The sequence below is a fragment of the Dermochelys coriacea genome, chromosome 2, assembly GCF_009764565.3.
Source record: "Dermochelys coriacea isolate rDerCor1 chromosome 2, rDerCor1.pri.v4, whole genome shotgun sequence".
In the NCBI taxonomy this organism is placed as follows: domain Eukaryota; kingdom Metazoa; phylum Chordata; order Testudines; family Dermochelyidae; genus Dermochelys; species Dermochelys coriacea.
The window spans coordinates 238,439,153-238,452,349 of NC_050069.1; the positions used below are offsets into that span (position 1 = coordinate 238,439,153).

At 42.2% G+C, this 13,197-nt stretch overlaps 1 protein-coding gene across 3 annotated transcripts in view; it reads right to left on the reverse strand.

Moving 5' to 3' along the window:
* Positions 1-7,150: 7,150 nt before the first annotated feature.
* The window catches only part of MKX (mohawk homeobox), a 56,621-nt gene continuing 50,574 nt past the window's right edge, over positions 7,151-13,197 (reverse strand). For 2 of the 3 annotated variants that reach the window (XM_038391283.2, XM_038391286.1), the window contains exons 6-7: positions 9,862-9,895; positions 7,151-9,745 (exon numbers count right to left, since the gene is read on the reverse strand). In XM_038391283.2, coding sequence (XP_038247211.1) covers positions 9,559-9,745; positions 9,862-9,895 — 221 coding nt within the window. In that variant the 3' untranslated portion in view covers positions 7,151-9,558. The remainder of the gene's footprint in view (positions 9,746-9,861; positions 9,896-13,197) is intronic. The other variant, XM_038391284.2, reaches the window with a different exon arrangement.

Sequence of the window (13,197 nt, forward strand, 5' to 3'; positions counted from 1 at the left end):
CAAATTTCATACCTGCCCAAGGCTCAAAGGGCTGGTCCTGCCATGGGGGTCACCGTTAGCCTGTGGGGCTGGGCATCTGCCCTGGTGTTTGCTTGGGTCTCACACAGGTAGCCGGGGGGGGAGAGGGGCAGGATTTAACCAGGGCCACAGGGTAGCTAATGTGCAGGAGCCCCAGCCGGGGGGGGTGGGGGAGGAGATGCATGTGTAATAGGAGAAGTATTTAGGGGTCCTGGAGGGGATACCTGTGGGGTGCTGGAGGGGAATACCAGCAGCCTCACAGTCGAGGTGGCAGTGTTGTGATCCCTGTTATAGTGGCAAGGCAGCTGGTGGAGGCCCGGGATGCAGCACCAGACCATCAGACAGCACCTCCGTGCAGGTCTCTCCCCCTCCCCCAGGAGAGGCAGAGACCTGGCCCTGTCACCCCTCCTGGCCAGGCTCTGAGGCCCTGCATTGGTGCAGGTGTCCCAGCCAAGAGGCACTTGCTGGCTCCACTTACCAGGCAGACTGGGCCGGGCCAGGCCAGGGTGGGCAGGATTCAGCATCTGCAGTTGCGGGGGGGGCCCAGGGGGGAAGCAGGGGGCAATCAGCTGTGGATGCAGAGGCGGGACCAATCAGGCATGGAAACGGCTCTTTCTGAGCTACAACATCTGCTTCCCAAGGAAAAATCCCAGACTTTGCCTCTTATTTGAAAAGTCCAGATGAACAGAGAGCAGACTACCAAAAAAGAGGCAAAGTCGAGGAAAACCCAAACCTAGGTAACCCTAGCTTTTGGGGGGTGGGGAGGAACTCAACCCATGGAGAGCACACAGTGTAATTGCCACAGTTAAATTACCACAGGGCTCTTTCTAAGTGAGCACATTCTTTACGTGAAAGCATTACAGAGAAAACATATTGACACATGCTAATAAGCTTACCAGAGACAGGGCCAGCTCCAGGCGGTGTTCCAAGCAGGTGCCTGGGGAGGCAATCTTAAAGGGGCGGCAGTCCATGCGTCATTAGGGTGGCATGGGTTTTTTTGCCGTGACAGCAATTCGGCGTCAGCTTGTATCTTCACAGTCCCGCGGCGGCAATTCAGCGGCAGCTCCCTTCTTCAGGCAGCAATTCAACACGCTGCTTGGGGCAGCAAAAACTGTAGAGCGGGCCCTGACCAGAGATCACCCCAACTCCAACCAGGGCTCTGGATGGTGAATAGTCCTTCAAACCCCACCAGGGGTTGGTCTGTGGTTAGGCATTCATAACCCCTTGTGCACAGAACAAGAACCCTCATGACTGTGAGTTATCCCTTTATGCTGTTTGGGCCTTTTGATCCTGGGAATAGGTTACTGGTGGCCAAAGGTCCCTTCCTAAAGGTGAAGTTTCAAAGAGCAGGGCTGGAGGTGGGCATTTGTATTTCCCTCCTCTCAAGTATTTCCTAAGTAACCTACTCAGCTAACCGTACATTCTTGTCTTGGCCCCCTGTTTAAAAGAGTCCTACGAAGCTCATAACAGTTCCCAAGGATTACATCAATTATGTCTCCTACACAATTTACATACAATCCCACAATAACACACAAACATTTGCATTTTTAATACAATGCACTCCTACAATACTTAAACTTATTTCAGCAAGGTTTGGCCAGGACAGTGCAGGAAATTGCCTTAGCTGTCACAATACGCACTTAGGAGACTAAGTTTAGGCACCTATATTTTAAATACTGGCCAAAAAAACCTAACTAAACTCTTTTTTATTTGGGTAATGTCCCTCATCAGCGTCCATCTTCATCTCACTAACAACCAATGGACCAAATTCTGAACTACTGTTCTGCTGCCTCCAGGCTCAGCAGTCACGAAAGGGAAATGTAATCTTGAGGGGGAACCCACAGGAACAATGCAGTGTCTCTGTGCCACAGGTTGGGGCATCTATGAACCTGCTTTCCACGGCCATATATGTTGTTCCTCATCTGCCATCCCAGCACAGGGTAAGGGTAATCTCTGGCTGAGTGACATCTGGGTAGCTCATGAATGTGCCACATGTTACTCCATCGTTTACAGACCTACAGATAATTCCTATATGAGGCTGTCAAGTAGGGAGAACAGGATCATTAAGGATGAAAATTCCCTCCCTTAGGGCAATTGGGAAGGGGGAGGAACTAAGACAGCTTCCCTGGAATCCCCAAGCGACTCGCGCACAAAGCATAATTTTGTCCCATCTTCAGGCTCCCCTCTCACCTCCACAGCAGCTTTGTGAGTCGCAGGATTGCAACAGACTCCAGAGAGAAAATGGAAAGATCCAGAAGGGCTGATCGGCAGGGGCAGGCCATTCAAATGCTTGAGCCCCTCACCCCATTCATCTGCTGTGTGTGTTCTGACCTCAGAACGATATCACACCTGTGGCCCACATGAAGGTCAGAGTGCTCCCCAGCTAGTGCAATATATGAGAGGTCTTTTTGAGCTGTAAGTCCCAGCTTCTCAGGAACCAACAATGCCCCCTTTTGGTGTTAAAACATCTTCTTTATTTACTAAGCGGACAAGGGAAACATGTTTTCCAAAATCAGCTTTGTCTCTCATACTTTTCTTCACTGCTGATGTAAATGTTACTGCAGTTACTTACCAAGCTTTAATTTTCCCCAACCAAATACAGACAGACAGACAAGCACAGATAACAGGGAAGACAGCAGAAGAGGGAAAAGGATAAAAAGCTCAGCTGTGGCTGAACTGAAATAGTGTTATCATGTCAAAGGTGGCACCTATCTTGGATTGGCCATGGACATTTGGGTCATCCTGGAGTTGGAGGTGAAATCCTGTTGTCAGGAGAAATTGCCACCTCTCTCCCAATAGAAGGAACCAGTGGAGCAGGCAATGACCAAATTCAGGACAGGCTAGGTCATACTGAGAAAAAATGTGGTCTGATAGGTCCTTCTAGAGCAAGGGTTCTTAGGACAATTTTTTTGGTGGCCTAAGAATACGGCCACCAACTCACTCACACTTTTTCATGAAATACTTAATTACCTTTAGGAAAACCAAATAAATATGCACAAATTACAATGATTTGGACATGTATATTTTTATTGCTAGCTAGTAAGTCTGTTGTGAAAAGTGATATTAACAAACATACAAGTATTGCTTTTCACAGCAGTCTTACTCAGCCCTGGCAAGCCTGGGGACAAATTAAGCCCTGGATGGAGGGTCAGGGGAGGCATTGTAGGCCAGGGAAGATGGGGGTTGGCAGAGGTAGCAGGGGACCTGAGCCTGAAGCCCTGCTGCCAGAGCCTGAAGCCTCGCGGCTGGAGGACAGGACCCAATGACGAAACTCAAACCCATGTGGCCAGAGTCTGGGGCCTGCTGTCGTGCAGCCAGAGTCCAGGGCTGGAGCCCAAAGCCCCATGTCCAAGAGCCTGCCTCCCTGCTACCTCAGGGCTGAAGCCCAAAGCTTGAGCCCCACCGCCCCTGGGAAGGTCGGGAACTCACTGGCTGCCTGGTCCTCCAGCGTTGTGCCCCAGATGACTCCAGAGGAGGGCAGGACCCAATCCCTGCTGATAGCTCCAGCAACCAACATCAAGGCAGTACATTCAGGCGCAACAGGGACTCCTGGGTGTTAAACAAAACATCCCTCTCTGCACTGTTTGAGAGTTGAGCCAGCAAGTCTATGGTCACCCTGAATGAGCAAGCAAACACTATGCACACCACACAGACTCCCACAAGACCACATTCTGTCTGCTACTTTAGCTCCTTCCTTCCCTCAGGAGCCTGAGAGTTTTCCTTGAGAACATGGCTCCAGAGCCCCATAGTGAATTTTCAACAGGGTCAACACAAAGAAATGCAGTGTTCCCAGCTCCACCTATGTGGCCATAGGGAGGTCACTTGACCTTGTCAAAATGAGAACAAGGCATCAGCATCAAACTGGTAGCCCATTGAAATAACCCTTTGCAAATGTTAACAGGCTTTTCCTGATCTGTTCTATGCTACATAGTACTGCTGTGTGACCTGGACTACACTGGCCAGATGGGGCAGACATAAATGAATTAATGACCTCTGCTGAACAGGGAGAAAGTGAAGCAGGGATTCAGGCGGCAATAATATGAGAGAAGCTACAGTACTTACAGCACGCTCATCCTTGGTGGGAGAATATGCAACAGTTGCCCCTAGCCTCATGAACGTACCATTTCTCCAGCAGGTATTCTAGGCAGCCATAATATTACTGATGTGAATTTTCCATACACACCTGCCCATTATTCGCATTTCTGATGTCTTGTATGTTTCCAAGTTCTGTGTTTGTTCTTTTTGTTACCCAGTGCTCACTGCATAGCCCCTGCGTAGCCCCTGGTTGGCTGCCAGATGGGGGTCCAAGAGTAAATGAGGAACACTTTTGCATTTTGCAGCTTGCAGGCCCAATAGGACAGATGATCCTCTACTGCATAACCTAATATGATAGTAGCATTTTGAAAACCCATTAGGCTGTGAGTGCTCACCTAGATTCAGAGCATCCGGGCAGTGTGGGAAGCCAGAGCAAGGGCTACATTTTCAGAACTTCTGGATCATTCTGGACTACAGCTTTGAAAATTCTTGTTTTTGAAAGCATCCATAACAGAGAGCTCCAGTCCCCTGATAATGGGATTTTGGTAAGTAATTGATCTTTAAATATTCAGGGTAAATAGGCCAAATCCCCTGAGATGGGATATTAGATGGATGGGATCTGAGTTACTACAGAAAATTCTTTCCTGGGTATCTGGCTGGTGAATCTTGCCCATATGCTCAGGGTTTAGCTGATTGCCATATTTGGGGTCGGGAAGGAATTTTCCTCCAGGGCAGGTTGGAGAGGCCCTGGAGGTTTTTCGCCTTCCTCTGTAACATGGGGCATGGTTGACTTGAGGGAGGCTTCTCTGCTCCTAGAAGTCTTTAAACCATGATTTAAGGTCTTCAATAGCTCAGACATGGGTGAGGTTTTTCATAGGAGTGGGTGGGTGAGATTCTGTGGCCTGCATTGTGCAGGAGGTCAGACTAGATGATCAGAATGGTCCCTTCTGACCTTAGTATCTATGAATCTATGAATCTATGTTTACCCCATGGCTTCCTTTAGAACTCACGCTACATAGGCCTTACTCAAATTCACACAGGAAGGCTGTGATAAACCTGGGAATAGACTCCAGGTCTTCACCTGCAAACCATCTTTCTGCCCCTCAAGATAATATGCCTTTACTGTAAAGGAAAGAAATGCCCCTCATTTGTGGTTATTTACAGCACTGTAAATCAAGCATTTGCCATGAAGTACCAATAAAAATTGTTTAACATCAGACTTAAATAACTAAACTCTCAGCAGCAGCTCATAAAATGAGACTTGGCAGTTCTTATGCAGTTATGGTTAAATTGACAGTCCTTTAGGGAGTTAAGATAGCCAAAAGCAGTAATAGTTAAGAACATAGTGATAGATAGTGCAGTTTGTTGGTTGGACAGTCTTTATTGCACACTGTTGAGCCCTTCACATGTTAAGAACTGTTAATTAGCACTGGAATGGGAGAACGAAGATATCAGTTAATGGGAGACTTTGTCATTCAGTACTATCCTACTGAACTCATATAGCCTTCACCCATATGGGCCTAGACAGAAGAATGAGCTCTGGCATAAACGGTTCTGCTGCCATCTGTATGTAACAGGATACTTTCAAGCAGGAAGAAAGATGGAGGAGGAAGCAAGTCCAAAAGAGGCTGAAAGGGAAAATCAAAATCTGAAGAAGGGACCCAGAGCACAAATGTAAAAAGAACATCCATTAAGAATCTACATCTCAATTCCCTTTAAAAAGTCAGGTGTGTGAGTTAAATTAGCCTTGAGCATGGTCTAAGTTCCACTGCCAAAAACCACTTCCACTGCCAATAGCCCAAGCTGACATAACAGAAGCATTTGGGGACTTTTCTGTAGCATTAGGTATTCATGTCTATTTTCCACTTACTTTTTTAAAAATGTATTTGTATTGTGGCCAACTACCTCCCTCTCTGTTAAACAAGGTGAGTTTACAGATGGGGCCCAAATCAGATCCACAGCCCTACACTTTGAGGGACTTTTAACTCTGTCCCCAGACCTGGATCTGACTTTTGCAATCTCCCATATCCTGGAGCAAAACATGCTGAAACTTTGGCATGTTCAAAATCTGGATCCAAATTTTGCAGCATAATCCCACCTCTGGGCTCCATTTCTGTTACAGTTGTGAAAGCAAGGCAATGTTGCAGTGCAATACAGCCCTGTGATTCACACCTAGTCACACTTACAACCCCTACAAGAATGCTGAAGCAACTTTCAAAACTCTAAATGCCAGAGGGCACTGGGAGTGTTCAAAGGCTTTCAGTCTGCAGCCTGAAATTGATTTTTCTGATATTAACTTGTGCAACTCTAAACTGTGTCCTTCATGCCCGTGCATGAGTGTGTCCAGTGGCACAGAATAGCATCAGCCCAGAACAGCTCAGGCTTTATGACACAGAAAGCTGGCATATATGCCGGGGTGGAAAGTCTGCAGTGGTGAAAGTCAGCTGCAAACTTCCCTTTGCCACATGATTCAGAGTCATCCAAGGCAGCCCAAAAAAGTGGCAGCACTAGCTGGGAACGGTATCTTGTTAGTGTGGCCAAAGAAATGTGCTGACTCAGTACATTTCTGCTACAATCTTCACAAGCTGGACTCCCAGACAGACTTAATACTAGCTACCCTCCCACAGGGGGACTCCTCCACCAGGCAGTTACTTTCACTAATGCATAGAGCTTAGAATTGCCTTCCGGTGCCAGCTTTGGAGAAAAGGCCTAGCATCTGTCAGAGCATAAGAAATGGCAGCATCAGAGCCATCAGCATGAGCATGAGACTGTTCAGGGGAAATTCCCACGCGAGACTCTGAAATCATATTCTGTGTAGTCTCCTCTCCATAGCCCAGCACACTATGCCAGGAGGATCAGTCAATAGCCATGACCTCGCTAAGCAGCCAGTCACCTGGGGTGCACTGAGCAGCTACCATTCAGTCACTCGTCAAGGGGGCTACTAACAGACAGGCGACAATTCCCCTCCTCCCTCTGCTTATCACATGCTGCACCCCATTCTAACAACGCCATAGTACTACATGAAAACAGAGAGAACACGGCATGCAAATGATGACTAATGAAAGAGAAATGACCATTTATTTCAAAAACAGCAAGATGTAGTTTGCAGTTATTTATTTTATTAAAATGGTTACATATGTTGAAACAAAAATGAGCAATACTAATAATGTTTGTTTTTCCTATATCATAAATAATTATTGAGTCTCCATTAGCTGTTGGCTCAGCATTGATCATGATCCTTGTTATTTAAAAAAACCCACACACACATACAACCTATTAGCATTTATGTTTTTAGAAAACATTGAAGCAGCAACAGAAAAAAATAAATTAAAGAAAATTGTAACAAGAAATGATGCAAGTATTTGTTAATTGTAAAACCTACTTGATATGTTTTTTTCAGGCTATTCTTTGTGCTTTGATCATTTAAAAAAAGACAAACACATGTTTCTAAAATGGCTTGTCTTCTCCAGTTTATCCCAGAGAAGTCACTGAAAGTACTTTTCATTTTTAACAATATGACAAATATTGTTGTCATTTACTCAAATAAAAACACTGAGCATATATCTAACAGAATAGTTTGACAAGACAATCAATTTATTGTCACAAAATATTTAATACCAGAATAACTTATAATAGTATGAACAAGAGTGAAGTATTTACTTTTTGTTCTTAGTTACAAACTCACATTATTATGACAAAAATCCAGTAAGTCAGGTATCAAAAATTATTGTCATGGAATTCTAAATACATAATGATGCAAGTCAATAAGAGGTATACTTCAACTGTTCATACAGTCATGACATATGTTTCCTGCTTGGCACTTTATGTCAATGCAAATCAGCAATTTAGAAAACAAAGTAAAAATATATATGTACAAAATATTTCCGTATCAATCATTTTCATTGTACCCTAAATAAACCCAACATAATAGTATGTTACATCGGGAAGTGTCCGAGAAGTCACAAAAAGGATATTTGCTATATATCTTGACTATTTTAGTGCAACTGGAACAGACTATGCTTGTAGGGTAGTTTCATTATTGGCCCAATCCTGCTTCCACTGAAGTATATGGGAGTTTTGCTGTCGATGTCAACATTCCAGGACCAAAGGGCGAGCAATAACAACTGATAGGTTACCCACAGGAAAAAATATCCAAACCCTGGGAACAATCAGCTCTTTTCCAGTTTTCTGTAACTGATTCAGTACAAATTATATTTGGCTTCACCATTGTTTATTCAAGCACTGGTTAGGATATTGTTGTATGATTCAAGAAAACCTTGTACACCAAACATAAATTTCTGCTTTTACATTGATTATATCACTCAATAGCAGTCAAGTTTAGAGACTTAAAATGTTATTTTTAACGCATGATTTAGCATTGACTTTAAACCCTCCTAAAATACATGCTGATATTTTTCAATGTTTCATGTCCCAGATGTTTTTAATTTGGGTTTTAACTTGGAGTATATATAGTTTTGATTATGTCTTTTTTTCCATTGAAATGTGAATTGTCAATCAACTGTCCTTATTTCATACAGTATGTACAAAATAAAAGCATTTGGACATATTAAAGTAATAAGAGTTTCCATTGTGGAAAGTTATTGAGCTCCAGTACAAATAACAAACTGAACTATAGGTTTAGTTTGGTACCAGAAGAGATTGGTTTTGTTTATGTATATAACTACTTCAATAAGTCAATAGCAAAGCTTTAGAAGGATGAAATCCAAATTGACTGTGCAGATGGTCTTGCTGCAACCTTCTCCACTATAAATCTCCAATGATCACAATGTCTGTGTGTACGTGTGCATTCAGATTAATTTGAATGACTGAAATATTTCTAAACCTGTATGTTTTCTACAGTATTGCACTTTTCAAAGGAGTTATTTTGGTATTTTAACACACTGCAGATACAGGTAAGAAACATGCACAACCTCATTGTCACTTTGATAAAACTGACTGTACAATTTTTAATAATACTGTGGATTTAAAAAAAAATTAACATTTTCATTAAGATTCACCAGTCATCAATTTGTATAAGTCAAATACACAACAATTCTCTCAAGAGCTTCCAGCAATAATGTGTTCAGCCCTAGACTGCTCAGGCTCACTTGAAATAATATACAAAGATTAAGGTTAATGGCATTGTCATTTTGAGGCATAACTGTGTTGTACTATGCCCACGTTATAGCTTATTTTTTGAAAGCAAGGCACTTATTGTTATAGCAATGCAGACATTTTATGCGCACTTTGATTAACATAAAATAAGTTAATATTTTGATAAAAATGGACTTTATTTTATAATTTACATGCCTTTTATAGAAGCAATTGAACATTTTATTTAATACAATGAAAAAGTCTGGGTCTGAGAGTGCATTTTAATTTTTCAACTGACCATAATGTAAAAATGATCTATTTTCAATATTTGCTTCATAGCTGTGGATCGGATTTTACTGAAAACCAATGCTGTGAGGAATGTCCATTTGACCAAAAAAAAGTAACAATTTCTCAAAACTGCTGAACTAATGGCACTTTAACAGTCTTTATTTCTGATATATGTGATGACTTTTGAATGATGCAGCTGGTAGTTCCCTGCAGTTTATCCTTTCCTTGGGCTAGGTTTGTTAGGGCCATCGCTGCATTGATCTCCTTCCAGTATGTTTCATCTTTGCTTGTTCCTTTTCTGTTAGCTGCGCTAGATTCAAGCAACAACAAACATTTACATGTACAGATTACATTTCTACCATGACATGTGACCAGGCTACAAATTGCACACAAAAATTCAAATGGCAAAGACAGCCCCTCACTCACCTTTCACACTTGTTGGGTCCATTTTCCAAAGTTTCTGAAAGCAGAGAGAAAATCCTATTATTGTCCATTTTGTGCATAGTAATTCCCAAAACATACCCCCAAACCCAGCATTAAATTGGTTCCAGAGCAAATAAGACTACTTCTGAAATGGAGATTAGTCTTTGATTAAATTAGTTGTATAGATATCCAATGAGAGAGCCTGAAATACCGTGGACCAGATTCACTCAAGGGTCTTGGCCAGGAGGAACTAGCATAGACCGTGAGCAAGGCACCAGGTGACAAAAAGTCCACTTTGAGAAGCTACAGCCAGGTAAAGACACAGGGGTATCATAACCAGCAAGGCCCCCAAAGTAGGTAGCATTAATGGGGAGGGATCTGCTCTCTAGGGATGAATTCCTCCTGGAGCACAATGTACCAGGCTTAGGTGGTAGATGTAGTTCTCCCAGCTTCAAAAAGGTGATTCTGGCCCTGGAAGCTTACTAAAGGTTCTGGTGGGACGAAGCTAGATGTTAAAAAAAATAATCCCGAGGACATCAGGGATGATAAGAAACATGAAAAAGCAGAACCACAGTCCTGTACGAATCTAAATGTAAATCTTCTACAAAAGAAAATTTCCACTGACAAGACAGTACGTGGTTTTAAATGTGACCCTGACCCAGTTTGTAACTAAACCACAAACAGGGATTTAGAAAGGACACATATTTACATAAATAACAAACACGCATGATCAGTAGCCTTTAGTGATTTTGTTGTATCACAGGCATTTTCTCCTTTGCCTCATCCAGGCGATTCTTTTCAGAAAAATTCTGAGAGGGGAGGGGAAAGTTGCATTAGCATATAGAACATTATATGTGATTATGCTATATCCTGCAGTTTCCGGGGTGCAACAAGTGGCACATATAGACCTATGAAACATCTGCCAGGCAAACCAAGCTTTGGGGGGCAACTTGCCCCGTTGCAAATGACACCCTTGCCCACTCAAGAATGACAACTGTTCATTCAAGGAAGTTCTCCACAGTAACAGACAGAAGTGGATTTACAATTAGGCACAGTAGACACATGCCTAACGGTGCTGGTATCCCCTGTCGGTGTCTGGATTCCAGAGAAGACATATTTGAGAATCAGGCTGATCACTGGTTGCCAGCTACAACGATAATTCCAAGGATGATCTTTTCTTTAAATAGAGCTTCCATCTGAAGGGATCCCAAAACACTTCACAAACTTTATTAGGTAATTGTGCAAATTATATATAAAGAATCACTTCATCCGCCACTGGAATGCAGCTACTTCTGTCATGAAACCCAGCATAAGTTTATCAGCACAACACAGCACATAACTATATTCTATACCAGTTCAGGGTGGGAAGTAAAGAATATGATATCTAGCTGACATTGCAGGAGAAAAGTAAGCTGGCAGGAAATAATTAAACGAGTTAGAATTTGGCTAGTGTGCCAAACTTAACAAATACCCTCTCCTCTTCCAAAGTGCCATGAATTTCATAAATCTTCCCAAGTGGTCAGGGACCTGAATTTTCTATGTCTTTCCAAGATGAAATGTACAAAAGCACAGTGCCCACTAGCAGTATTTTAGCGTATTGCTTCAGTTCTGGTCTCAGCAGGGAAAATGTGTGATCTGTACTGAGAGAGGGAGTCACAGAGAGAAGAAGAAACATTTGATTTGGTGGGATATACTGAATCATCCCAATATAACAAAAGGCCACCTTCTTAACCCTGTACCTCCCTGTATATTTCTTTTCTTCTGATTCATTTATTTTCTTTCATTTTAAGAGGATAGGATGGGGGTGAATATGCCCCACGTTGTAAAAAACCCTATGTGGATAGGTGTACAAATAGAAATGGAAAAAATAATGAATGTCACTGCCATAAGAACACACACTCACTCAAGCATCTGTGAGACTTTTACTTTAGGAAAACATTCCTATGAACAAAAAAATTGCTTGTACAAACATTTGAGGAACGTGGCCATGAATGGTGATCAGTATTCCAATTCCACTGTTGATTTCAATGCGTATTTGCAAATATTTTTAGGAGTGTTCATCTAGATATAAATGAAAGTGACTTGCCCAAGGTCATATCAAATCAGTACCACAGCCAAAAAATAGCCTCTAAGGGCTTGTCTACATAAGAAGTTTAAATTGCATTAATTTTAGCTAGAATACACTCAAATAACTTGCATATATACAACGCAATTCTAGTCCTCACTCACCGACACTTACCATTATATAATGCTATTGTTTTAAATAAAAAATAACTCTTTAACTCAGTCAGGTTTTGTTTTAAAAACAAATAGATGTACTTAAAATGTTTGGCTCTAAAACTGCACTGTAACAGAAATATCATTGATTATTTTGCAAAGTTCTTGCTAACAATTGATAAAAGAGAAAGATTGTATAATGAACTCCGAAAACCTTTAATTTCCTGGGTTGTGGCCCTTTTTGCTGCCAAAATTCCTTTGCTTCTACTCCAAGTTTCTACTGCACTTCTTATCTTGCACTTCTATAGTAGCCAAGAATCGCAAAGCCCTTTACAGAAAGTATTAATTAAGCCTCACAACAACCCATTGAGGTTAGTAAGCATTGTCTCCATTTTATAGATAGGGACAATGCAGCACCGAAAGGCTAATGACCCCGTTCAGCCAGGTGATAAGTGCCTTTACCTCCCCCTGATGTCAAGGGGAATTGAGGGTCTCTAGGATCACTCAGCACCTTGGAAGATCAAGTATTTAAAATGACTGGACCAAATTCACAAAGCAAAGCTACATTTTGCTTGTTGTTCACCTCTTATAATTTGCCCTGCTCTGTCTCTCTGAGTATTGGGCATAATTGTCTTTTGACATTCTATGTATCTGAATACCAACTAATCAGAATATTTTAACTGCAAAGGCAACACATTGGTGAAAACAACTTCTGAATGTAAAAAAAATACCCACAGAATGCTGTATTTCTGAACAACAAAGGAGATGGGGATCTTGAATGCTGAAAGCCAGACTATACAATGTATTCCTGAAAATGGTGCTGTTTCCTAATACAGATCCTTTTCAATCACAATGGTAAAAATGGCATGACACTGGCACTGAATACTGTCCTTGACAATGGTATTTGCAAGGACTGAATTAATAATGCTAAACATACGAAATCCCATTGACCATACCGAGGTGAACACTTGGTCATCAGCAATGTACAGATTGAGCATTTTAATCTTGACCTATAACTACTATAAAATAGACTTGAACTGCAGATCCCAAATTTGACCAGTACTTTATTCAGGAGAGCAGGGATACCCCAGATTTACCCTATTTAGTAGCCATGAGCCTAGG